Source organism: Argiope bruennichi, chromosome 11 (genome assembly GCF_947563725.1).
Source record: "Argiope bruennichi chromosome 11, qqArgBrue1.1, whole genome shotgun sequence".
NCBI lineage: Eukaryota > Metazoa > Arthropoda > Arachnida > Araneae > Araneidae > Argiope > Argiope bruennichi.
This window is the reverse complement of record NC_079161.1, coordinates 32,643,933-32,666,558: the sequence shown is the minus strand read 5'-3', so window position 1 is coordinate 32,666,558 and position 22,626 is coordinate 32,643,933. Positions and strand designations below refer to the sequence as shown.

At 31.9% G+C, this 22,626-nt stretch overlaps 1 protein-coding gene across 1 annotated transcript in view; it reads right to left on the bottom strand.

The window, feature by feature from the left end:
* The window catches only part of LOC129956422 (Golgi-associated plant pathogenesis-related protein 1-like), a 55,340-nt gene extending 39,830 nt beyond the window's left edge, over positions 1-15,510 (bottom strand). The window contains exon 1 of the mRNA XM_056068301.1: positions 15,390-15,510. Coding sequence (XP_055924276.1) covers positions 15,390-15,414 — 25 coding nt within the window. The 5' untranslated portion in view covers positions 15,415-15,510. The remainder of the gene's footprint in view (positions 1-15,389) is intronic.
* Between the last annotated feature and the right edge of the window lie 7,116 nt (positions 15,511-22,626).

The following is a 22,626-nucleotide window of genomic DNA, read 5'->3' as shown; positions in this document are numbered from 1 at the left end:
GCAATTTTCTTATATCAGTATACCATAAAAAATTAAAATTCATTGGAAACTTTTCGATAAAAAATGTATTAAAATATTATAAAGGTCTTATTTTAATTCGCTTGGACCAATTAGATTTTTTTCCAGAATTTTTTTGATACATACTTTAATTTTACACAATATATTTTGAATGCTTAATTTTATTGAAAATATAATTTTTACTTCAAAACTTGAATTATTTGACACTTAGAAAGGTTTTTCTTTTTCTTTTTTTTAATATTGTAGCAATTTCTCTAGGTCTTCAACCACAAAAAATCTAATATTCATAAATCATTATTCATGCAAAATTATATATATCCATACAGCATAATAGAAAGGCCTCAGGGTTGTAACTAAAAATATGATGCCCATGTAGTATTTAAAAATTTCAACACTTGGAGAGAAACAAAACTGTCATACTGCAGCTATCTAAATACAAACAAATGGGAATAGCATCTTAATATCAATATGAACCGAGAGTAAAATAAAAATATCAAAATTCTACTTTCAAACGATTTATTAAGGATCAAGATAACAGTTTTAGTTGACTTTCCACATTTTCGTAGACCACTGCATCCTCAATATATTACAAATGTGAAATTAAACTTGCCACTTTATTAAAACAGGGGCCTCATAATGTGTATTGTAAATAAATGGCTGCGAAATATCTGAATCCGTTATTGTCTAGGCTACAGCAATACGACGCTCCATCGTAATCTTAACCAGGAATTTCAGCGGCAATGATAGTTAACGGAAATATTTGCATATTTTAACGATTTCGCTAACCAGTTCGTACACACACTTCTAGATCTTACACATGATTCATTTAACATAATAAATGCATTAAAAGTACATTGCAATATAAATATGCAACACGTATTCAAGCAATAGCAGAATGAATATAGCATGTTCATTGATTGCTATGTAATTGCAACTTACTACTTTCAACACAACATTAAAATGAAACATTTTGGATCAAAATTGAAATATTAGTGTCGCAAATTTTAGACATCCTTGTATTAATGACGCTTTTAATTTACAGCCCATTTAACTCATTGTACAAGATGATCTGCCTGGGATTACGCTTACCACAGGTTAAGAACATCTGCATGAATTGAATGGCAGCAAATTTCAATATAAATTTATGTTATGATGCAATGCAAAAGTTTATTTTTCGAAGCTATGTGAGTTATCAGCGTTCACATAGATGCCGATAGAGATTACCAACCCAAGGATGAATTGGGTTTCAAATTTGATTAACTATAATATTGTTGATAAATCCATATGACAAATTTAATCCAAAAAAGCTGGTTATGTTACTGAAATATTGTTTTCACGTACTGATTAACAGGTACACAGATTTAAAAAACAAAAAACATTCATCTTTACTTTCGTGCAACCCGAAGCGATTTTTTTTTTTTTTTTTGAAATTTTAAGTAAGATTTTTATTACTTAAAAAAAATTAGCAACATTTCGGCATCTTTCTTTATCTTTTTAATTGATTCTAACGTTTTAACCTATAAATTAAGTTTTTATTTTTAAAATTTTAAAAAGTATTTTAAGCATATTTTCCAAGAATTTATTTTGCACAAAAAAAAAAAAAAAATTAGCCTGCATGAGCACACTTCGCGCGTATGGAAAAAAAATGAGCTTTTATCAATGTGTTGCCATCGCATAAACATTTTTAATTTGAGTTTTTGTCAACTTCATTGCAAATTAAACATAGAAGTAACTTTTGGCATGTATGCATATGAAATGAAAAAATATATATACGAGATATTTTCTAAAAGATGCAAGAAATACTATCCCATGACCTTTACAATATATTAATTCAATAAATCGTTTTTTTTTAAAGTAAACATGGTTTAATATATACAAGATATCCACATTAATCAGAGCCGAACTACTATTAATTACCGTATATCTTAATTAAAATAGTCTAAATGAAATAACCATTTTATGTAGTTTAGATCAATAAGTGATCCGATCAATTACGAATTTTAAATTTTTATACTGATCCTCTATTCTTGTGTCATATGTAATAAAATAATCTTGAAACACTAATATTTTAAATGAAAGTTCTATTTTTTTGCAATGAAAACCGATTGAGTTATGAAAATTTAAATGTCTGTATTATAAAAAAAGCGCGATTTTATTCCTCTATTGATTGTGTTGGAAAAAAAAATATTCTAATCAGTGCTTGGACTTTCCCCAAGACTGATGGTCTAAAATAATGAAATTGTGGATTGTCCTAAAATAATGATATTCAAAGGCCCATAACTTGGTCGGGCTTGACTGTAGATGATTGAAACATTCGTTTGTCAAGATAATTTTAATACGATTTTTAGGATTTGAATTGATGTAAAGCTGAATTTTATAATTAATCAGAAATTTTTATTGAATAATTCTTGGAATATTGCATTAATTTTTTTAAAAAATATTCTGTGTGACACACAAGATTACAGAAAGTCGAATCCCTCAGTACCGTAATAACTATTAAAAAAATTCTTTTTTTAGCAAACTAGTTTCGTATTTATTGAAATTTTATACCTTTCATTGAAAAGTCAGATTTAAGTTTGACGGCAGCAGATAGCAAATTAGAGACATAATACAATTAACAATATAAAGTCCGGTTTCTATAATAGAAATTATGTGAATATCGAAACTTGGAGCTTAAATATTTTGCTGAAGAAGCTATCAAAAAACCAAGATACATAAATATTTAATTGGGAATTTTAGACAGCATTACTCCTGGCGAACCAGCTGGTTACCAAAGGCGGCTAGTTTTAGATACAAATACCGCAAGTGAAATCATTCTTATTTCTAGCTCATTATCTTAACGGAAATTTAAAAAAGCAAACAGACGGGCATGAATAATTTTTTTATAAATTTAATAATAAAAAATTTTATGCATTTTAATTTGTTTCATGCTCATAAAGATAAATGGCAAACAACACTTCACGTGTTTATTTCAAATTTTGCATGCTTCTGTTTTCTTGATGACAACATTTTTAAAAAACATAAACCAAGCGTAAATTAATTTTTAGACTCTGTATTTGTGCCACCGTCTGTATGAGATTAGTTATATCAACGCCCCGTTTTAAAGCAAGACTAAAACTATTTTGGGACGGACCTCGTCATTTTGAACCGCGGTCAGATGACAATCAAGACACCCGAGCTGGCATCACTCCCCCCTCCAAACTTCCGCACCACACCAACTGGAGGGCGTTTCGTACAGATAGATTTAACATGCACCAGACACGCTTACACGACGGTTCTTCGGTGGAATCTGTTCACGAACCTGAAGCCCTTCAGTTCCGAAGTCGAGACTTTACTTCCAATCCACCGTGGCCTCAGTCTGTATGAAAGAAGCAACAGATCAATATAAAATTATAAGCTTCAAGTAGCGGAAGTAGTCTCCTTCAAACTTTCTCGCAATTCCACGAAAAAAATTTATCCTGCGCAAAATGTAGACCTTTGGTCAATCTGCGAATACATGGCATTGATGAATGATACTGACGATTATGTATATTATTTTATATATAACGAGAGGGAAAGATCTTTGGTGCGAATCTATCATAAAATTTGTATTTTTGACGCCATTTTGTCAGCTATTTGATACTAAAATGCGATTCGGATCTAAAGTTGTAATTTCAAGATAACATACCAAATTTCATTCATTTAAGTCATTACGTTCAGGAATTACTAAATTTACATGAATGCGAAAATAGAGATCGACATCCAATCAATCGTCTGAAATACACGATTCAAAATTTGATAAGTTTGGTTATATTAACATCCCGTTTTGAAGCAACACTAGGGCTATTTTGGGACGAACCTCGTCATTGTGAACCACGGTCAAATGACGAGGACGACACCTGAGCTGGCATCCCCTCTCCACCACACCAGCAGGAGGAGGACGTTTGGTCATGATGGATTTAACGTGCAACAGACCCCCCTTACACGACGGTTCTTCAGTGAATTCGGGTCACGAACCTGAAACCCTCCGGTTCCGAAGCCGAGACCTTACCACCAGGCCACCGCGGCCCCACAAAATTTGATAATATATTTTAGACAAAATATGGGCTTCGCTGATTTATCATCTAACTCTTTTCCTTTTACATTTATCTAATTCAATTGTTCTTAAACAACCAGACAGGCAGGCTACCTGTGAATGGATTTCGTTCAAAATTTGATAGAAATTACAAATTTGGTCATAAGCCTGCAAAATAAATTTTACCAGTCTAGCTCAAAACATTTTCAAATTATTTTCGTAGACAAAAAGACAATGTCAAACATGTGTTTTTCGGAATGAGGGTAGTCCGAAATAGAGATTCATCATCAAAATCTCAAGTTCGAACAATTTTTTTTTTTTTTTGTCAATATTTCATCTGTACTACATACAAGAGAAAGTGAAAATATCTGATGTACTTTTATTAATATACTGAACATCTCCGATTAAATTTATTTCAAAATCAAGAGAAAAATATGGGGCAGAATCCAAGATCGAATTTTTTTTACCCATTGCAATATTTTTCCCCGTATGCGAGGAAGTAATGAAAGATACGCAAGTATAAGAATCGCTCTCCCATATTAATATTCAAAACTGGAATAAACTGTTCTCTAAAGGGATGCAAATCAAGTTTCGCAATTCGATTTTGGTGTACCATCCCTCCATATCTCTAAATATCCCATGGGATTCATTCATTCATTTATTTTTCTTCTCTTGAATAAGTTATCCGTTTCTGAAACATCATCCAATTGTCCAGTGTAATGAAGATTTATGATTAATACATTTATTCTAAAAATGTATCCTCGTCTGTTAGCCAAGGGCAGTGGAGAATTGTAACGAGTTCTTGATTTTGACTTTTGTTCTACGATTTAATCCCTTGCTAAAAGTACGGCGAACAAATAAAAATAATTGCCAGTTAAATAATAGAGAGTTTCAAAAAATTACTATCTGTTAAAAATAACAGTTTATTAGAACACCTGTGGAAAATTTGAAACTCCGTGAATCTTTCTCACATTCTTTCGAATAAAAGGTATCCCCCCTCCCCCTTCCCTGCATAAAAAATATGGACTTTCAGCAAGTCAATTTTGAGTCTTCAAAATTTATTTTTTACTTTCAGAGACCAGCACATGAGAATTGTGGGCGTCCTTATACAGTAAAAGAAACAGTGTGTATTTTAAATGCCATTTTTCAGACGACAGAAACTAGTATTCATCACAGAATTACAATTTCAATAACATGATCGTATTGCAAATTTCCTTTTTTTTTTTAGTCGTTACACCTTTTAATTATTGCATCTACATGCATGCAGATTTACAGTCCAACAGATGGTTAATTCACTGATGCACTTTCAAAATTTGACAAAAATTTATACTTTAAATGCCAACACTGTACCGAATTTTATTCAGCTAGATCTCTACATTCTGTAGGTACTGTCGCTTACCCTTATACATACTTCCTAACACCCCAGGGGGAGGGGCATCTCGAAATGAGGATGAGAGTCTTCCGGTATGGTGGTTGGATCTCGCCACCCTGGAGGGCACAAATAGGTGGGGGATCTGGCTCCTCCCATCGATGACGGGACGTACTTCCTTCGGGAAGGATTGCACCGTGGCCGGTGATGGCCCTTAGGACTCAACTATAATTCCCTCTAATTTTGCTATCGCGGCGGTCCGGTTATTCAGTTTTCTTTACTTTTGTGCCTTCGGGCGGGTCGGAGAGTCAGTGATATGACTATACATACTTCCTCTAGATGAGGATGAATTTCATTCAAAAATGTTTAATGAAATGTACAAATTTGGTGAAAAAAAAATTGTATGTTAAAACTCAACTGTTCAGTTCAAAGCATTTTTCAGTTATCGTGTTACCAAACAGATTTAGAAACATAAATGCAAGAATGAATTTTTCAGACTATTGAAAGTCTGGAACTTGGATTCGTCAATGTTATTACAAATACGACTTTTTTTTTTTCGATGTTTTATGATATGTGTCGCAATAATTAATATACTTCGAATACGAGCGATTAAAAAACGTGATTCATCTTCGAATAGCACGGCTGTTACAAGATTTCCTTCAGTCTTCTATTAAATTGAAGATGTTTATACCCCATTATCTATTAAAGATATTCTATTTCATCACAAACATGGACATTTTCTGATTTACGCATTTTTACTTTTTCATATACGAAGAATTGTAAACGTCAAAAAATTTGAACTCGAAAAAATGCAAATTGAAAAGTATCCGGATACATTTGACCATATAATGTGCTTATAAAGTTGGTTAAATTTTCAGCGTAACGTATATTATGACATTTTGTTTGAAGCAGAAGGCAGGTTTGAAGACATAGACGAGACGTTGTATTTTTGTTTTTCCTCACTTTAATATCCATTCCGGGAAGGCCTAATTATTTACAAGCAGACGCAGCGCGGAACAAAAGCAGAAATAAGAAAAGGGACGAACGAATGATCACTAGTCTTATACAAGATGGGATTTCCGGCTACGCACCAATTTAATACACGTGGTGACCTTTGACATCTTTTCAAGGGCACCAAAGATATCACTTTCTCTTGATACGTAGTACTGATGGCGCATTATTTTTTTTACAAAGGAATTAATTAAACCGAAAGTGGAATTAGACCAAGAAATAAGACAATATTTTACTATGGACTAAATTAAGATAAAGTTTTGAAAATTAATTTGGATTAAATTAAGAGTTTAAAATATTGTATATTATATATGCCCGAGCCAGAGGCCATACAGGAAACTTGATGGCACCTCCGAATAGCAACCCCACCCCATCCAGCACGATGGAACAAACGACACTTGGTCCTTTGTTGTTTGCCAGTTGCAGGTATCGCCCTCTAGAGGAAACGCATATTGGTCCAGAAAAAAAAATCATTACATTTTTACATTGCACATTAAATTGTATAATATTAAGAATGCATTAAATACATCAAATGTACGTTAACGTTTTACGTTAGGAGGAAACCAAGAGCTTTGATAAAATGTCCTTAAAAGACGATTTAATTGCTGGGAATTTTTAAGAATTCTTTCACGTCAGAGATGTCTAGTTTCTTAGCCATCTGAATCGGTCTTCTCGCCATAATACACAGGCTTTGATCACGTAGCTAAGACAATATCGATTTGAATTTATTTAGAATGTCCCTTTGCATAATGTTATTGAAAAAAAAAACATGAGGTGTCAACCAATCAGCTGCCCATGTGGGCAAAATCTGGATGGCACCAGACTTCGAAATCGTCTTTTTCATATAGATGTCCCCTTTTTTTAATAATAAGCCTGCATAAATATCTATCAGTCGCCACTGGTTTCGCAGTAATACTCTTAAATTCGAAGTCTGTAACCACCACCAACCCCCTTCCGGATTACACCCATACCGCTTTATCAAGGAAGCTCTTCGTCTGCGAGGAGCATTAACGTCAAAAGCACCGTTTTGATCTTATCTTAACATAAACAGAGATTAGCATCGCACTGGATCGATCGCAGTTGGAAGCCGATACTTTGAAAGAAATTAAAGAAAGATCACTCGGATAACGGCGTCGAATGATGTCTGACATTCTTTACAAAGCGCTGAATCAAAAATAGATGCAATCTTAAGAATTTTGATTCAATTAGCTAGTCAGAAATTTTTAAAATTGTAATCTTTTAATTGCTTTCAAGTCCATGAAGCATCTGTCTAATTATACATATAACGCTAACGAACGTTGCACAGAAATTGCTCTTATTTATTACGGATTGGCAGCTATGAACTGTAAACATATCGATCTAAGAAAGTTTCAGCAGACTGCTTTATTCAGCGTTTTTACAGATACACTTAATTCAACACTTCTATAAATAAAATTATTGTATTATAAATGCTGCAGGCCGTGTCTTAAAACTTCATTCAGTCAGAAGTTGTAAAGAAATTAAGAAATTAACTATAATCATAAAGTTTAATAAATCAAGAGTGAAAATAGGCTTAACTGTCACTATGGATACTCGCTATGACTTATCTAATGGAAATAGACGACTTCCAAAACTATTTATTTCCTAAAAAAGTTTTAAACTAAAACTAAACTTTAAAAAAATAACGATATTAATTTCATTTCTATACAGTTTCTTTATTTTTAATAAATTCTTCAAATTTAATTTAGAATGTTAAGATGCTTTTAATGTTAGGTTTGGTATGAAAAAAAATTTTCTAGAGTAATGCTCTCTTCGGTTGTTTTTTTTAATGTTATGAAATTCAAATGCATCTATCAAAATATTCAATCACATGCTTTTGCTAATATTAAAATTAAGATAAAAAAAACTTTTTTTATCATTAGTTCCAAAATAGGATTTTCATTTCCGCTTGTATTCCATAATATACACTTTTAATTTGGGCCCACAATAATTTATTGCAGAATGATTCAGTTAAAATCGAATCAAATAAACTGAAATTTTAAAAAATGCATTGCATATTAATCGTTTAATAACCTAAGAAAATTAATCTTGGAGAGCAAGCTGGTCTCCAAAGGCAGCTAATAAGAAATATTCCAACTATCGGTAATCAGGAAGAATTGGTGAACCCGCAGCTTTCTTGCATATTCTCCACAAAAAAAATGCTATCCCTTCCTTTAACAGAATAAAATTGTGAACCTTGGGTATTGTCGTGAGTGCCACAAGCGCTCACATTCTAATCTTCAGAACCCCGCGCATGAGCGTTTGTGCTTCTTAATAAAAAGAAAACCGAGCATGCATTTTTATCATCTTGTAGATAGATTGATACCAAAATTTGACACAAAATTACAATTTCTGTAATATATCGTATAACAAATTTCATTTACCGTAGTATTGCGCTTACTAGTATATAAATATACTGACCAATAACCGGTAATCTCTTGGAGAGAATTTGGTTCTTGTTTTAATATGTATCGAAGCTTGACATGCTAAAACTGTGCACTGAATTTAATGATTGAACGTATTTAGGACGTATTTTAATTTAGCTCCTTTCGTAGTTACCGCGTTCATTTGCTTCTGAATGAGTATCGTACATAATTTGAAAGAAATCTACAAATTTGATCTAAAACCCCAATACCAATTTCTATCGGTCTAGTTCAAAGCGTTTTTGAATTATTTTATTCATGTGTTGTGTTTTGTTGTTACTTATGGCACTTTGTCTTTTGTTTCTTCAGTAAAGCTAACTAGGGCCAAGAGTACGACTTGGCTATTTCATACGTCACATTCGCTTGCACAGCCCCTTTTTACAGGGGGTCACATTCACACACCTCCCAGATAGAACACAAAAGAACAACCAGGCCCGAACCGGGACTCGAACCCGGGACGCCCAGATCACGGGGAAGACGCGCTGCCCCTATGTCCGGACGCCGACGTTAAATATATAGTATTCCGATTTGTTAACTATCCACGCAATATGATAAAACTGGCGAAATCAATCTATATGTTGTGGCTAGGCTGTGTCATAGTATTTTATGACATCTTTCGAACATAAAAAAGCGGAAGGGGATGGCAGGTAGTAGAGTATCATAAAGACATGTTTAGAATTAACTAAAAAGTGAAATCGAACTAGTGGTAAGAGCTGGAGGACTTTTTTTCTTCATACAGAATATTCAGGGAAATACGTTTGAAATTTCTTTGAAATGGGTGGGAAGGGGACCAGGGCAAACACTGATAGCATATCTAGGAATTTTGAACTTTCATATGAAATAGAAATAGCCAAAAAAGCGAAAAACGGACTAGTATTTGGGTTTGGGGAAATTGTTAATATTTAGATGCAAGAGCATCACCGCTACATCACGCTTTTAAATTTTCAAGTTGAAAGAAAATTTGAAATTTTAGAATTTGCATTCATTCAATGCTCGAATTATTTTGATTTAACCCTTCGCATACAATGACTTTTCTGACACTCGCATGTTAATATCGAATTGAGTTTAAAATCTGTGTTTAATTTAAAGCATTAAATAATTTAAAATGCAAAAAAACCACTTAGAAATGCTTCAATCTCTCCAATTCTCCTTACAGCATAGGAAATAAAATAATAAATGTACCGAATAGGATGTATTTATTCTGAAAGTTATACAAATTCGTAAATCAAAAAGTAAGGTTAGATGCTATAAAAAAATCCCACTACAATCAAAAATGACCGAAGTTTCTTTTAGAAAGAAACAGAAAGCGAAAAAGAATTTGCTTATTCAGCGTTTCCTCCTAATAAATCCTCAGTGTAACTGCATATTTTTTTCAACATTCATAATTAAGACGGAAGCTTTATTTAGTTTTTTCACTTTCGCTGGCACCTACGCCTTCGCATTCTTCGGAACTTGAGTATAGTTGCACCTTAAATCAAAAAGGGTTGTATCAGTGGTACGAGTTTGCTAAATAATAAAAAATGAGGGTAAAATGCTGGTTGTTGAAGTATAGGAGAGCAATGTTCCAGTAGGCGATATGACACCTGGAAAGACCTGTAGGGCAGCGCATTATCGTAATTTAGTTAGTTATATTAACGTCCCGTTTTTACACTAGGGTTATTTTGGGACGAACCTCAATTTTGAACCGCGGTCAGATGACGAGGATGACACCTGAGTTATTACCCTCCTCCAAGGCTAATGCGATCCGCGTATTATCGAAGAGAAATGCCCAAGACATGGTTCTTCAAAATCCTGATCATTTGAGCCTTAATGAATCGTGCATATATTTACTTATTCTTGAACGACTGTCACATTAAAATAAAAGAATTCCTGGTGTAATATTTTCTTGCAGTCGAAGAAGACTCGATATCTTTTCCGTGCGACAGGAAGTTTTAAATGCCAGAAATCATCATTTGTGTACATGTGCTGGTCGTTTCTTAAAGGGACGAAACCGCTTCTGAACAGTTAATTGTATTATATTCACTTGTTCAGCAGTAACCGGTGTAATTCATTCGAAAATAAAATCAAAAATGTTCGAAATTTTTTTTATTGTAGAAGTATAATCAAAAATTGCCTTCAATTTCTTATATTAAAACACTAGGGTATTCTTAGGACGGACCTTAATTCTGAACAGGGTGAGGTAACGAGGACGATACCCGAGCTGTCTCCCCTTTTCTCTAAACTTGAACACACCAGAGGGAGGGCATTTGGCCCCGGGATTAACGTGCTCCAGATCAGCTTATACAGCGATTCTTCGTGGAATCGAATCTCGAACTAGGAACTCTCCCATCCCAAAATCGAAAATTTGCCACTTGGCAAAAAATTCTTGGATTGCTATATTTTAGTCAAGTATCCGTTTACGTTACGATACCATCAAACTTTCCAGCTATATCTGAAAATAGTTATTTTTATGTCGATTCCCAGGTTTTATAACTGCTTTCAGTATGAGCAGTCGCATTTCAAACAAGAAAGAATGTTCTCTCTGCTTAATAGTATGCAACAATTTGTTTAAGGCTTCGCAATTTAGTGAAAAGAATTTTTAAATGTATGGCATTTTCAATTCACGATTCAAATTCAAGACTAGATTCAAAAATTTATATAGATTTACAATTAGAAGAAAAATCAACTTGAGTTCCATTTATTATGTTTGATTTATTGCGTTCGCATAAAACGAGTAGATTGATTATTTATCAAACAGTTGATGAAAGATATTAATTAAAAAAGAAACATTTCCATAGATAAAGAGTGAATCATACAATCGAAATTAACATTTCTGTTTGAATCCAGTATCCACATCAATATTTGGTTACTCTACAAAGATATCGTTGAATATTTAAGTAAACAGATACAGCTTCAGCATTTCAATGTAAACATTCAATACAAAAAACGTAATGTAAATTACACAAATGAACCCACAAGTTAATCCGGCGACATCCACCCTTCTTCCCATTGTTAATCGACTAGTATTGCTCGCTTAATCGATTAAACCTACTTTGCCGTTTTATTTCTTATTATCTAGAATAACTCCTGTTGCGATTCAATTCATTTCGAGGAGCTACCATAGCTTGATTTGAAAGCTTCACATTCAAAGATTCATATTTAATTTCCAAGGATTTAAATCGATTAAGCACGACTTCTACAAGCTGTGTTTCAAAGCAATATAATTCATCAAAAATTCTTACTTCTTGCCGATCCTGTCTGAAAAATTGGTTCGCGATTATGCAATCGGCGATCAATCACAATGTAACAGTATATCCAAAAGTAAGAAATAACTTGATTTTGATATGCAAATGAGAACCAAATTTTAACTATAACAGATTATGAATAAGGCCAGGCCTATAGTAATTTTGATAAATGCAGAATTTAGATTTTTTTCATGGTGTCTTAAAAAGTTGAGAATGCCTAATTGTGAATTGATTTACAAGTGCATCACAAAGGTCCAATTACAATTTTTGAGCAATAAAAAAAATTCTGAAATGTTTCATTTTGAATGTTTTTTCAATTCGATATTTAATTGCAATTTTTAAAAACACAAATCTGTTAAAATATCGAATTGACACTGTATTCGCAGAAGTAATTGGATGTATTTTATTCACATGCAAGAACCAATTTTACAGTTCTTGAAACTGAAAGGACGAGTGTTTTCTTAAATATATCAATTCTATTTTCTCATAAATAACATAATTCACCCCTTTGCATTCGGATGGTTCATCTCACTCACCATTCAAGACGTTGCATCATTTTGACGTTTTGTTTATTTTTCAATTTTGGTTCTTAAAGACGCCTAAAGAATGGTAAAAGGAAATAGATTAACTTTTCGAGGAAATTCAACCTAAAACTATTACATATATATTTATTTTTGAAGCAATTAACAAGCCCTTGTATTAAGTGAATTATGCATCAAATTACTTTTCCAACTGCAAAGGGTTAGAGATTCGAACCACCACCACGGAACTCAGCGGCATGTTAATATTTCATAATTGAGTCTATTCTTATTTTTAAAATTTGTTCTTTATTGTATAGCAACGATAACGAGCACAAAGCATGTTTAATAACGTTTCAAAATATGTAAATTCAATGACAGAATTAATGACAAATATGGTAAAATATATTTAATACCATTTTTAAAATTTCAGGAAATGAGCAAATAAATTAAAGATATTACTGAAAAGTTAATTTCCTTTCATTGTTAAGCGGTATAAAAATATTTTGGTGTGATAATATAGATTTATTGAGAAAAAAAAAGTCACATTTTCGGTTATTTTATAATTAGAATTTTTTTTACAGTCCCTTTCTTATTGAATACTAACAATTAAAGTAGCCACTAAATGCCAGATTCGATATCTATGCCCAACATTCCGTCCTGTACAGCAATTTTAACACACACACACCCTCCCTCTCATAATGCACGTCGAAAGTTACAAAAAGTATGTCACCCTATACACAAGTTAAAATATATTTTTAGCTTATTCAATTGTTAAAAATTAATCAACGAATGTAGGTTTAAGTTTATAGGCTTAATAATTTGATATCTATGATTCGATATAAATACATAAATTAGAGTCTGGAACTTTCAGCAGTACCGAATCCAAAATTTTACCAAAACAGAATATGTTATTAGATTAGATAGCAATATAAAGAAAAGGTTTAATTTCTAAATAATTCTTACGATTTTATAAGCAGCAAAATCGTTCAAGAATATCAGTGAAGTACATCAATATAAATAGTTCATTAAATTCGATATACAAGAGAAAAGGATTAATTATTTTTATTTTCGGAAATTTTAATATCATTAAAATTTATTTTTAAGAAACATTTACATATAAAATATATTGATAACCTATTATTTGTAACACTCAGTATAGAATTTCCAGTTCCGAACAAACTTGTCAATCCAATACTACTATATATCACAAAAATACTTTTAAAAACTAAAATAATTAAATTTTTTTTCCTTACTTGCGAATAAAAATTAAAAACTGGAAAAGATTTTTTATACTTAATCATATGTGATATATTATAATAAGTCACTACTTATAGTATCTTACTCTAGAATATTTGAATCGGCAATAAAGGACAGGTTCTATCACAAAAAATATGGGTAAAATTTATTTTATAGTATTCCTAAAGTTAATTTCATGTAAATATTCAAAATGATAAAAAAAATGTTACCAGTTTAATCAATCTAAATACTGAAATCGGCAAATCGTCTGCGTTTTTAAATCATTTCTGTACAAAATCTCAGACTATTTCTACTTTTTATGCTTTACTTGCAAATTTAAATACTGAAAAATTAAAAAAATTACTGAAATTACTGTTTATATGCATATTTGAACATCGAATGTCAAATTATTTTAAATAATTACAACGACATTTCTACGCCCTTAGCTATCTCATTAAATTATGTATATAGTATTGAAACAGATTTATTTATAGATAAAAATATGAAATTCAAAATTACAGTGCTACATATTTTTCTAATTCACTATAGCTATATGAAACTTTCAGAGACAAATTGTATGCATATAAATAAATAAAAACTATATAAAATAATCATATGGCATTGGTACGTGCTGAATCCGAACTTCCCAAATAGAATTTATTTGCAATTTCAATTTATATTCTGATTTCTTAAATTTTTTTTATTAACATGATATTAAACTATTTTCAGTAATTCGAATTTCGATTAATTCCAAGATAGAATTTTTATAATGAAAAAAAAAAGAAAATTTTAAAGATTTTAGAATGTTATATTTAACTAAATACGTTCGTACCGTATGTCTACGGCGATGGTTATTTAAAACCTTTCATTCATTTGAGATCTTCATTTTTTTTACTGCATAAAAAATCAGAAAAAAGCAATAAAAACTTACACAATTTTTCAAATACTTTGAACATTGATGCGAATTATATTATTTATGCTAAAATTTTATTAATCAGCTATTGTATTTAAAAATATGTATCTTTCTAGTAATTAATACACTATACGTTTATTGAAATTTTTATTTTCAAAATCATTAAAATTATTCATTAAAATGTTTTAAACTATCAACAAATTATTTTAAAATGTCATAAAATAATTCGTTACCACTATTTTTAATTTAAGAATCGCTGCTTGTTAGAAATTTCTTAATTATTTTTAATCAAGAAATTTAAATTAAATTTAAAATTTCTTAAATTTTGAAATTTTTTTAATTAAAATTATTTAATACCATCAGCATCAAATTAGCCACGTTCCATTGTAATACCTTATAGCATTTCAAATAAAGAAAAAAAAATGTATACAAAATATTTCCAAACCAAGAAATCACAATTTTTCCCCACCTGTTAATATCCCAATAAAATTTTAAACAATTTCCACCTCACAGAACTATCCAATTCCACATTAAACAATTCCCCTTTCTTAATCATTAATCCTACCGCAGGTACGGAGAAAACCCTCTAAAGAATGACTCACCTGCTTTGAGATGCGAATGTTCCATGACGACTCTCAGAAGATTCTTTTTACTATCCTTGCGTCAAGTACTGGCAATCATCCACTATGCCCGAGACCCAATAGCCTAGACACGCTTTAATACTTCTGGATTTTCATCTCTTCTTAAACCTTGGCGACGGAGGATGGGGAGATTGTCGCCGGATTGGCGAGCATTCTCTTTTTACCGGCTGATGCTGGTTTGGTTTGGTGGTGAAACTTTTGTTGAGGGGTAATTAAGTAATTGTTTTACCGCAGTTGGAGATGAGTAGAAACGATGTTTAGAAAAAGGATATGGAATGTGTTTTTTCAGTTGGATTTCGGAGTAATTATTTATCTTTGAAACCACATATGCACTTACACGCCATTACAAAATAAATTTATAATTATTATTACCATTGCAATTATTAACAATTATTTGTTTAAGATTAATGCTTTTAAACCATTGCTGTCTTAGGACCGTTTATTTCACGATGACGTTTTCTACAATGATTATTTTTGCTATGGTTTTCGTTAACACCAGCTTATTTATGTGCAAAATGATAATAACATTTTAAGAAATTAGCGGTTTTCGTTAACTTATGTGCGCGATGACGTTTTCGACAATGATTATTTTTGCTATGGTTTTCGTTAACACCAGCTTATTTATGTGCAAAATGATAATAACATTTTAAAAAATTAGCGGTTTTCGTTAACTTATGTGCGCGATGACGTTTTCGACAATGATTATTTTTGCTATGGTTTTCGTTAACACCAGCTTACTTATGTGCAAAATGATAATAAAATTTAAAAAATAATGGTTTTTCTTAACGTCAGCTTATTTATGTGCAAAATGATAATAAAATTTAAAAATTTAATGGTTTTCGTCAACAATAGCTTATTTATGTGCAAAATTATAGTAAAAGTTTTAAAAAATAATGGTTTTTGTTAATACAGGCTTATTTGTGTGTAAAATGATAATAAAAACAAAAAAAATTAGTTTATTCGAGCCTCTTAATTCCAAATACAGTACATGATTATGTTCTAGATTTGATTCGTCTAATTTTATTTTATTATTAAAATTTCTTTTTAATTGTATAGCAACGATATCATGCACACAAAAAAATGTATTGAATATTGTATTATGTAGGACAATATAAATCCAATAACTTAAGAAAATATTGGAAAATATTACTGTGAAAAATAATAAATGTTTTAAAAATAATTTTAAGTAAAATTCGAAAAAAAATTCAACGGATAAAAAAATCTGTATAACTGAGAAACTTATTATTATTTTCTCTTGTGAATCTCGAGATTTCGACGAATCCCCACGGGTTAAACCTCTATAAATTCGGAAAACACGTTTTTGGAATTACATTTTTCTGTAAACACGACCACTTAAAAACATTTTCAGCTAGATAGATGAAATTTGGAATATGGATCTTACACAAAATCTGCATATTTTTATCGAATTTTGAATAACATTTATTCAGATGAAATTTGTCCAACTGTCACAGTAAAAATGAGCAAGATAATTACAAAACAAAAAGAGCTAGATAGTTAAAATTTGGCACTTAGATTTAGCATTTATGCTGTAGATCCATATAAAATTTTGAACAAAACCTTTAGGGGTTGTCCATCCGTAGATCTATACTTTTGCGTTCATGTTGAACGCAATAATTCAAAAACTAAATGCCCTAAATAAGTGAAATCTAGTGTGTGATCTTACAACTAGTTAAAGTTCTGCGTCAAATTTGGTTCCAACGGCTAGAAGAATCCAAAATACATATTCAGTTATCTGGTACTTGAGTATTAACCGCATATCACCGATTAACTGCACAAAAATGGTTTAAGATTACATGATAGATTTTGAAAAAATGATACATTCACTCCAAACATCAATATTTCGTAATTACTATTCATCAAAAGCACACATTAATACATAAGCACCTGTTTTCTTTATTCTACCATGAACCATACACTCGAAAATAATAATCTGAGCACTCGCGGCGTTTCTGTTCTTACTCCAGATAAACAGTTTTATGCGGAGAAATGGGTTCAACATCATTATTAACGAATGTGCGGAAAAGTTTCAAGCAAATCACTCACGTTGAGCTTCTATAATTATTATTTAAAAAAATGAAAACAAATTGCTTTTGAGTTAAAAATATTTTCCTAAGCCAATGAAGAAAAATATTAAAAATTTAATTAAAATGTTCTAAAAAGAAAAATATTAAAAATTTAATTAAAATGTTCTAAACCCCTTTTTTAAAGAAAATATACTGATTTGTAGAAGTAACTAAAACCTGAATTCGGTAGTAGATATAGGGTGATCATTTTGCATTGAGTGTCTAAATGATTTTTTTCGTCATCATGCATGTCATAATTCATTAGTAGTACGCCATTATCTAATAATTTGCCAATTTATAGATGTAAACCGTTAATTGTGCCAATTTATTGATAGTACGCCATTATTTAATAGTATGCCAATTTATAGATAGTACGCCATTATCTAATAGTATGCCGATTTATAGATAGTACGCCATTATCTAATAGTATGCCGATTTATAGATAGTACGCAATTATCTAATAGTATGCCAATTTATCTATGTAAACCGTTAATTGTGCCATTTTATTGATAGTGCGTCATTGTCTAATAGTATGCCAATTTATAGATAGTACGCCATTATCTAATCATTGTAATTTTATAGATAGTATGCCATTATCTAATAGCATGTCATTTTACAGATAGTTTACCATTGTTTAATAGTATGCCAATTTATAGATATTATAGTACTAAATTTAAAGATTGTAAATCATTAATTGTGCCAATTTATAGATATTATAGTACTAAATTTATAGATAGTAAATCATTAATTGTGCCAATTTATAGATAATACGCATTATCTAAATGTATGCCAATTTATATATAATAATCCATTATCTAATAGTATTTTAATTTATATATAATAATCCATTATCTAATAGTATTTTTATATATAATAATCCATTATCTAATAGAAAACCTTTTTATAGATAGTAAGCCACTAATTTGGCCAATCTATAGATAGTGTGTCATTATCTAAAAATATATCAATCAAATGATATATGAAATGAAATGAAATTTATGATAGTAAACATAATTATGTTAAAAAACACTACTTAAGAAATACGCTTTTATAAGGGTACTCGGAAATATTATCTGTTATGATCATCCTTGAAGTCAGGTTTATTTCATTTGAAAAATAAAAAGAGCTCTATTTGAATGACCTCGTAATTCTGAGTCGTAGTCAAATACTGAGGATGACAAATGAGCTAATTATATTAATTTAACGTGTTAATTTGTGCCATATTACCCATTAATGTGTTATTAGCTTGCAACCTTGACATGATAATGAATGGTAGATAAATAAAAAAAGGCCAATTCGAATAAATTTCGGCGATGCTAAATTCTGTACGGTGAATTATTGGTTTTCTTATGTATCCTATTTTTCAACTACATGAGAACTATTAGAAAATAATCTTGTAAATTTTAACCATTACTAGATGACAGTTTGCGAGTTCGAACCCCGCCGGCCAAAGACTCTCCTTGCGTGTGGTGGCTGGCGCACGTATAAATCTGTCGGGATCACAAAATCCTCCATGTCGAGAGTAATACCACTGCGAGTACTGGATCAGGGGTGATCGTTCTCTGATTCAGGTCTAAATTACGATCTGTGGATGAGTGAATGAAATACGTGGATGAAGTCCGTCCCGTTAAAAGGGTTGTGACGTGTGTGTAGCTAAGTCGTACTCTTGGCCCCAGATGGCGCTACTGAAAAAACAAGAGACGCATCCTCGGCTTAAAATCACTGACTTCTAAAGTCAGTAGGCTTGTCTATGACAAATGCCATTAGAAACAACAACAGATGACAGCTATTTATCAATTATTTTCATTTAATTAGATGTAAAAGCTACCCGCTGAAATCTCTGAAATCACCCCCACCTACCAGAATGGCGATAGCTATCGTCAGAAAAAGGGTATGCAGGTCTAATTAAATGGCTATACGCAACCACTAAAAGCGCGATTATAAAGATCAAATTTGGAGTCAATTTTTTTATATCTAAGAAATCACATAACACGAGAAAAGCATCGATTAGAAAATGACAGGATGTCATTGATTTCATGCGCGAAAGGGTGTCTATCACTGTTGAAAGCAGATTAAGTTAGAAACGTATTCCCAAAATTAGAATTTTACAAAACGCAAAAAAGAGATAAATTTACTAGTCATAAGGTTTCTTTTTTCTTCTTATTGCCAGAATGCAAATCTAAATCTGGGGCCGGAATAACATGGTTGGTAGGGCGTTGAATTCGCGTCTCTTGGGTTGCGAATTCGAACCCCACCGGCCGAAGACTCTCCGTGTGTGTGGTGGCTGGCGCACGTATAAATCTGCCGTGGTCACAAAGTCCTCCATATCGAGATAATACCACTAGGGGTACTGGATCAGGGGTGATCTTTCTCTGATTCAGATCTAAATTACGATCTGTGGATGAGTGAATGAAATGCATGAATGAAGTCCCCCCCCCGTGAAACGGGTTGTGACGTGTGTGTAGTTAAGTCGAACTCTTGACCTTAGATGGTGCTACTGAGAAACAAGAGACGTACCCTAGACGCCATTAGAAAAAACAACAATAAATCTAAATCTCGGTACTTATTATGTACTATGGTATGGGACACACTGGCACACATTCAGCGTATTACTAAGAATTTTGAGATACGAGCAGATAATGAGGATGACAACGCAACATCTCTTACCAGTATAATTTCTAGAAAGATGCTGGTCATTACGAATGGGCACCTAATTGTTCATGGTTTTTCAAATGCGGCATACATTCTAATCGTTACATCATAGTTTCGAAAATCCTGACTAGATAACTAAGCATATATTTTTCGTTTTACGGGCGCTTTAATGCAAATTCATGCAATATCAAAGATATTGTAAAATGTTTTAATGGACCTTTTCCTTGTCTTATTCAGTTTTTGGTGGCAAACTCCAAATATGCCACTGGTTGAGGCGTTATGTGATCTCATCTCTCAGAGCATAGCCACTTTACTATTCCTAGACACATTTTTAATGCTATATCTGTCGTCATTCTGAAGACAAGAGAGAGAGGATTAAGGACTTCAGCAGGCAATTTATGAATCTCCATATGAACCAAATGTAGGAACAGTTTTGGAACTTAACACTGGAGCTTAACTATTGCATGCCCTTACACCTAGAATTGTGAAGATTCCCAGTCAGTGGGGGTGAGTAAATGTGCTGATGAAAAGTGAATCGTGCCGCTTTAAGAGAGTATTAAATGAGAGATTGACTTCCGTCATGTCTTTTTAAGAAAGTAGGAAGTAATAGATCTAGAAGAAATGACGGTTATTAACAGAAGGACATGGCAGCATTTGGGACATTGCATAGAAAAAAAAAATCAGGATCAAAGCTGTGTTATAGAAAGAACTTAAATGTAAAATTGGAACAAAAGTAGTTTAAAAAAAATAGATTTAAAAGGAAAATAATAGACAAAAAGCATCAAGAGAAGAAGAAACATACACACACATATAAAAACCATTATAGTAAGTATCAGCATGAATGAAAAATGTCGTAAACTAGCGGGAGTGATCTCGCATGCTCCCTAACACACTTGTCAAGCCAGAAAACGCCTTGCATGGCAATGGCTTACAATAGTTACAAAATATTAACCTTCATCGTGAATTTACTATTTTTACTGAAGCTATCATATCCTTGGTGAGTTTTTTTGGCGATTAATTCCTGGTATGCGGTTAATAGTATCCAAAAATTGAATTTGTGCTTTAGACAAGCTTTTCTCAACCGATTGGAACAAAGATTTGACACAAAATTGCAACTGTTATCACAAAATCCCATACCAAATTGGATATATTTAAGTAAATAAATTTTTGAGTTATCGCATTTATTTGTTTCTGAAAGTACAGACCGACAGACTGTTCACTCCCTCTTTGGATTTGGCTGAAATTTTGATAGTCTTCTACAATATGAATGTTTAATATGTGCATTAAATTTTATCCCTCTAACTTTCTTCATTTTGTAGCTATCTTGTTAATATATTTTCGAACAGACGGACATCCTCTGAACAGATTTTACTCACACTTTGATAGAAATCTGCAAATTTGGTGTAAAGACTCAGAGCCTGACTAAGGCAGGAGCGTACGGGGCAGTCTCCCAGGTCCCCCACATTAGAGGGGGCCCCTAAATCGAATAGAAAATTTATTTTATGCCTTCTTTAATGAACTTTTTTAACATTGCTTTTCAAAGATAAAAAAGACAGAGGGGGCCCCAAAGAAGTTTTTACCCCGGGACCCAGTTAGGCTAAGTGAGACCCTGTAAAGACTTATACCAACTTTTAGCCATCTAGCTCAAAGTGTTTTTGAGTTATCTTTGTCACAGACGATGGTTACTACACTGGCTCTATACTAAATATGCGAGAAAGTAGAAAGTAAGGATCAAAGGACAGTTTTGGTTATATAAAGAACTTAAATGTAAAATTGGACCAAAAATAGATTGAAAAGGAAAATAATAAACAGAATCAGTAACAAAAAGATTAACAAACGCTCACGTAAAAAGATTACGGTAACTAGAATCAAATTACCGTCATAAATGGAAAATAATGCTAAAAATATACCCTTCATAAATTTGAATCCTGAAATGTTCCAGGTTATGTACACGTGGAAGTGCAAAATATCTGAGACAGAGCTAAAATCTTCTAAAAAAATTGTGTCTGAGCTTATACGACATGGTAGATGACAATAACGAGAGTTCAACAAACTTGCATGCCACCCAAGGCAATATCATTCCGGGGAATTTTTGTTAGAATCCAGTCTCGTAGCTACAATTTTATTACTAATCCACATTGGTTATTCAGTGTTATGGGCATTTTTCTTTCCGTCACAGAGCTTTTTGAAACTTTTTACACCATTCTGTGGAAGTCTTTTTGTCTTAACTTCCTTAATTCAAGGTTATTTCTATTGTTGGTAAATATTTGAGTAAAAAACGTTATTTCATTTAAATAACATTTTGATGGATATCTGTCAAAATGATCCCTAGGTAATTATTATTTTTTTCTTTCTCGCTTACAAAGAGAAAGTATTGTGATCGCTAAAAAATTCGACCTCCAGACTTAATGAGTCTCGTCTCCCCTTTTTTAAGACTCCCACAGAGCGAAAAATAAACCAAG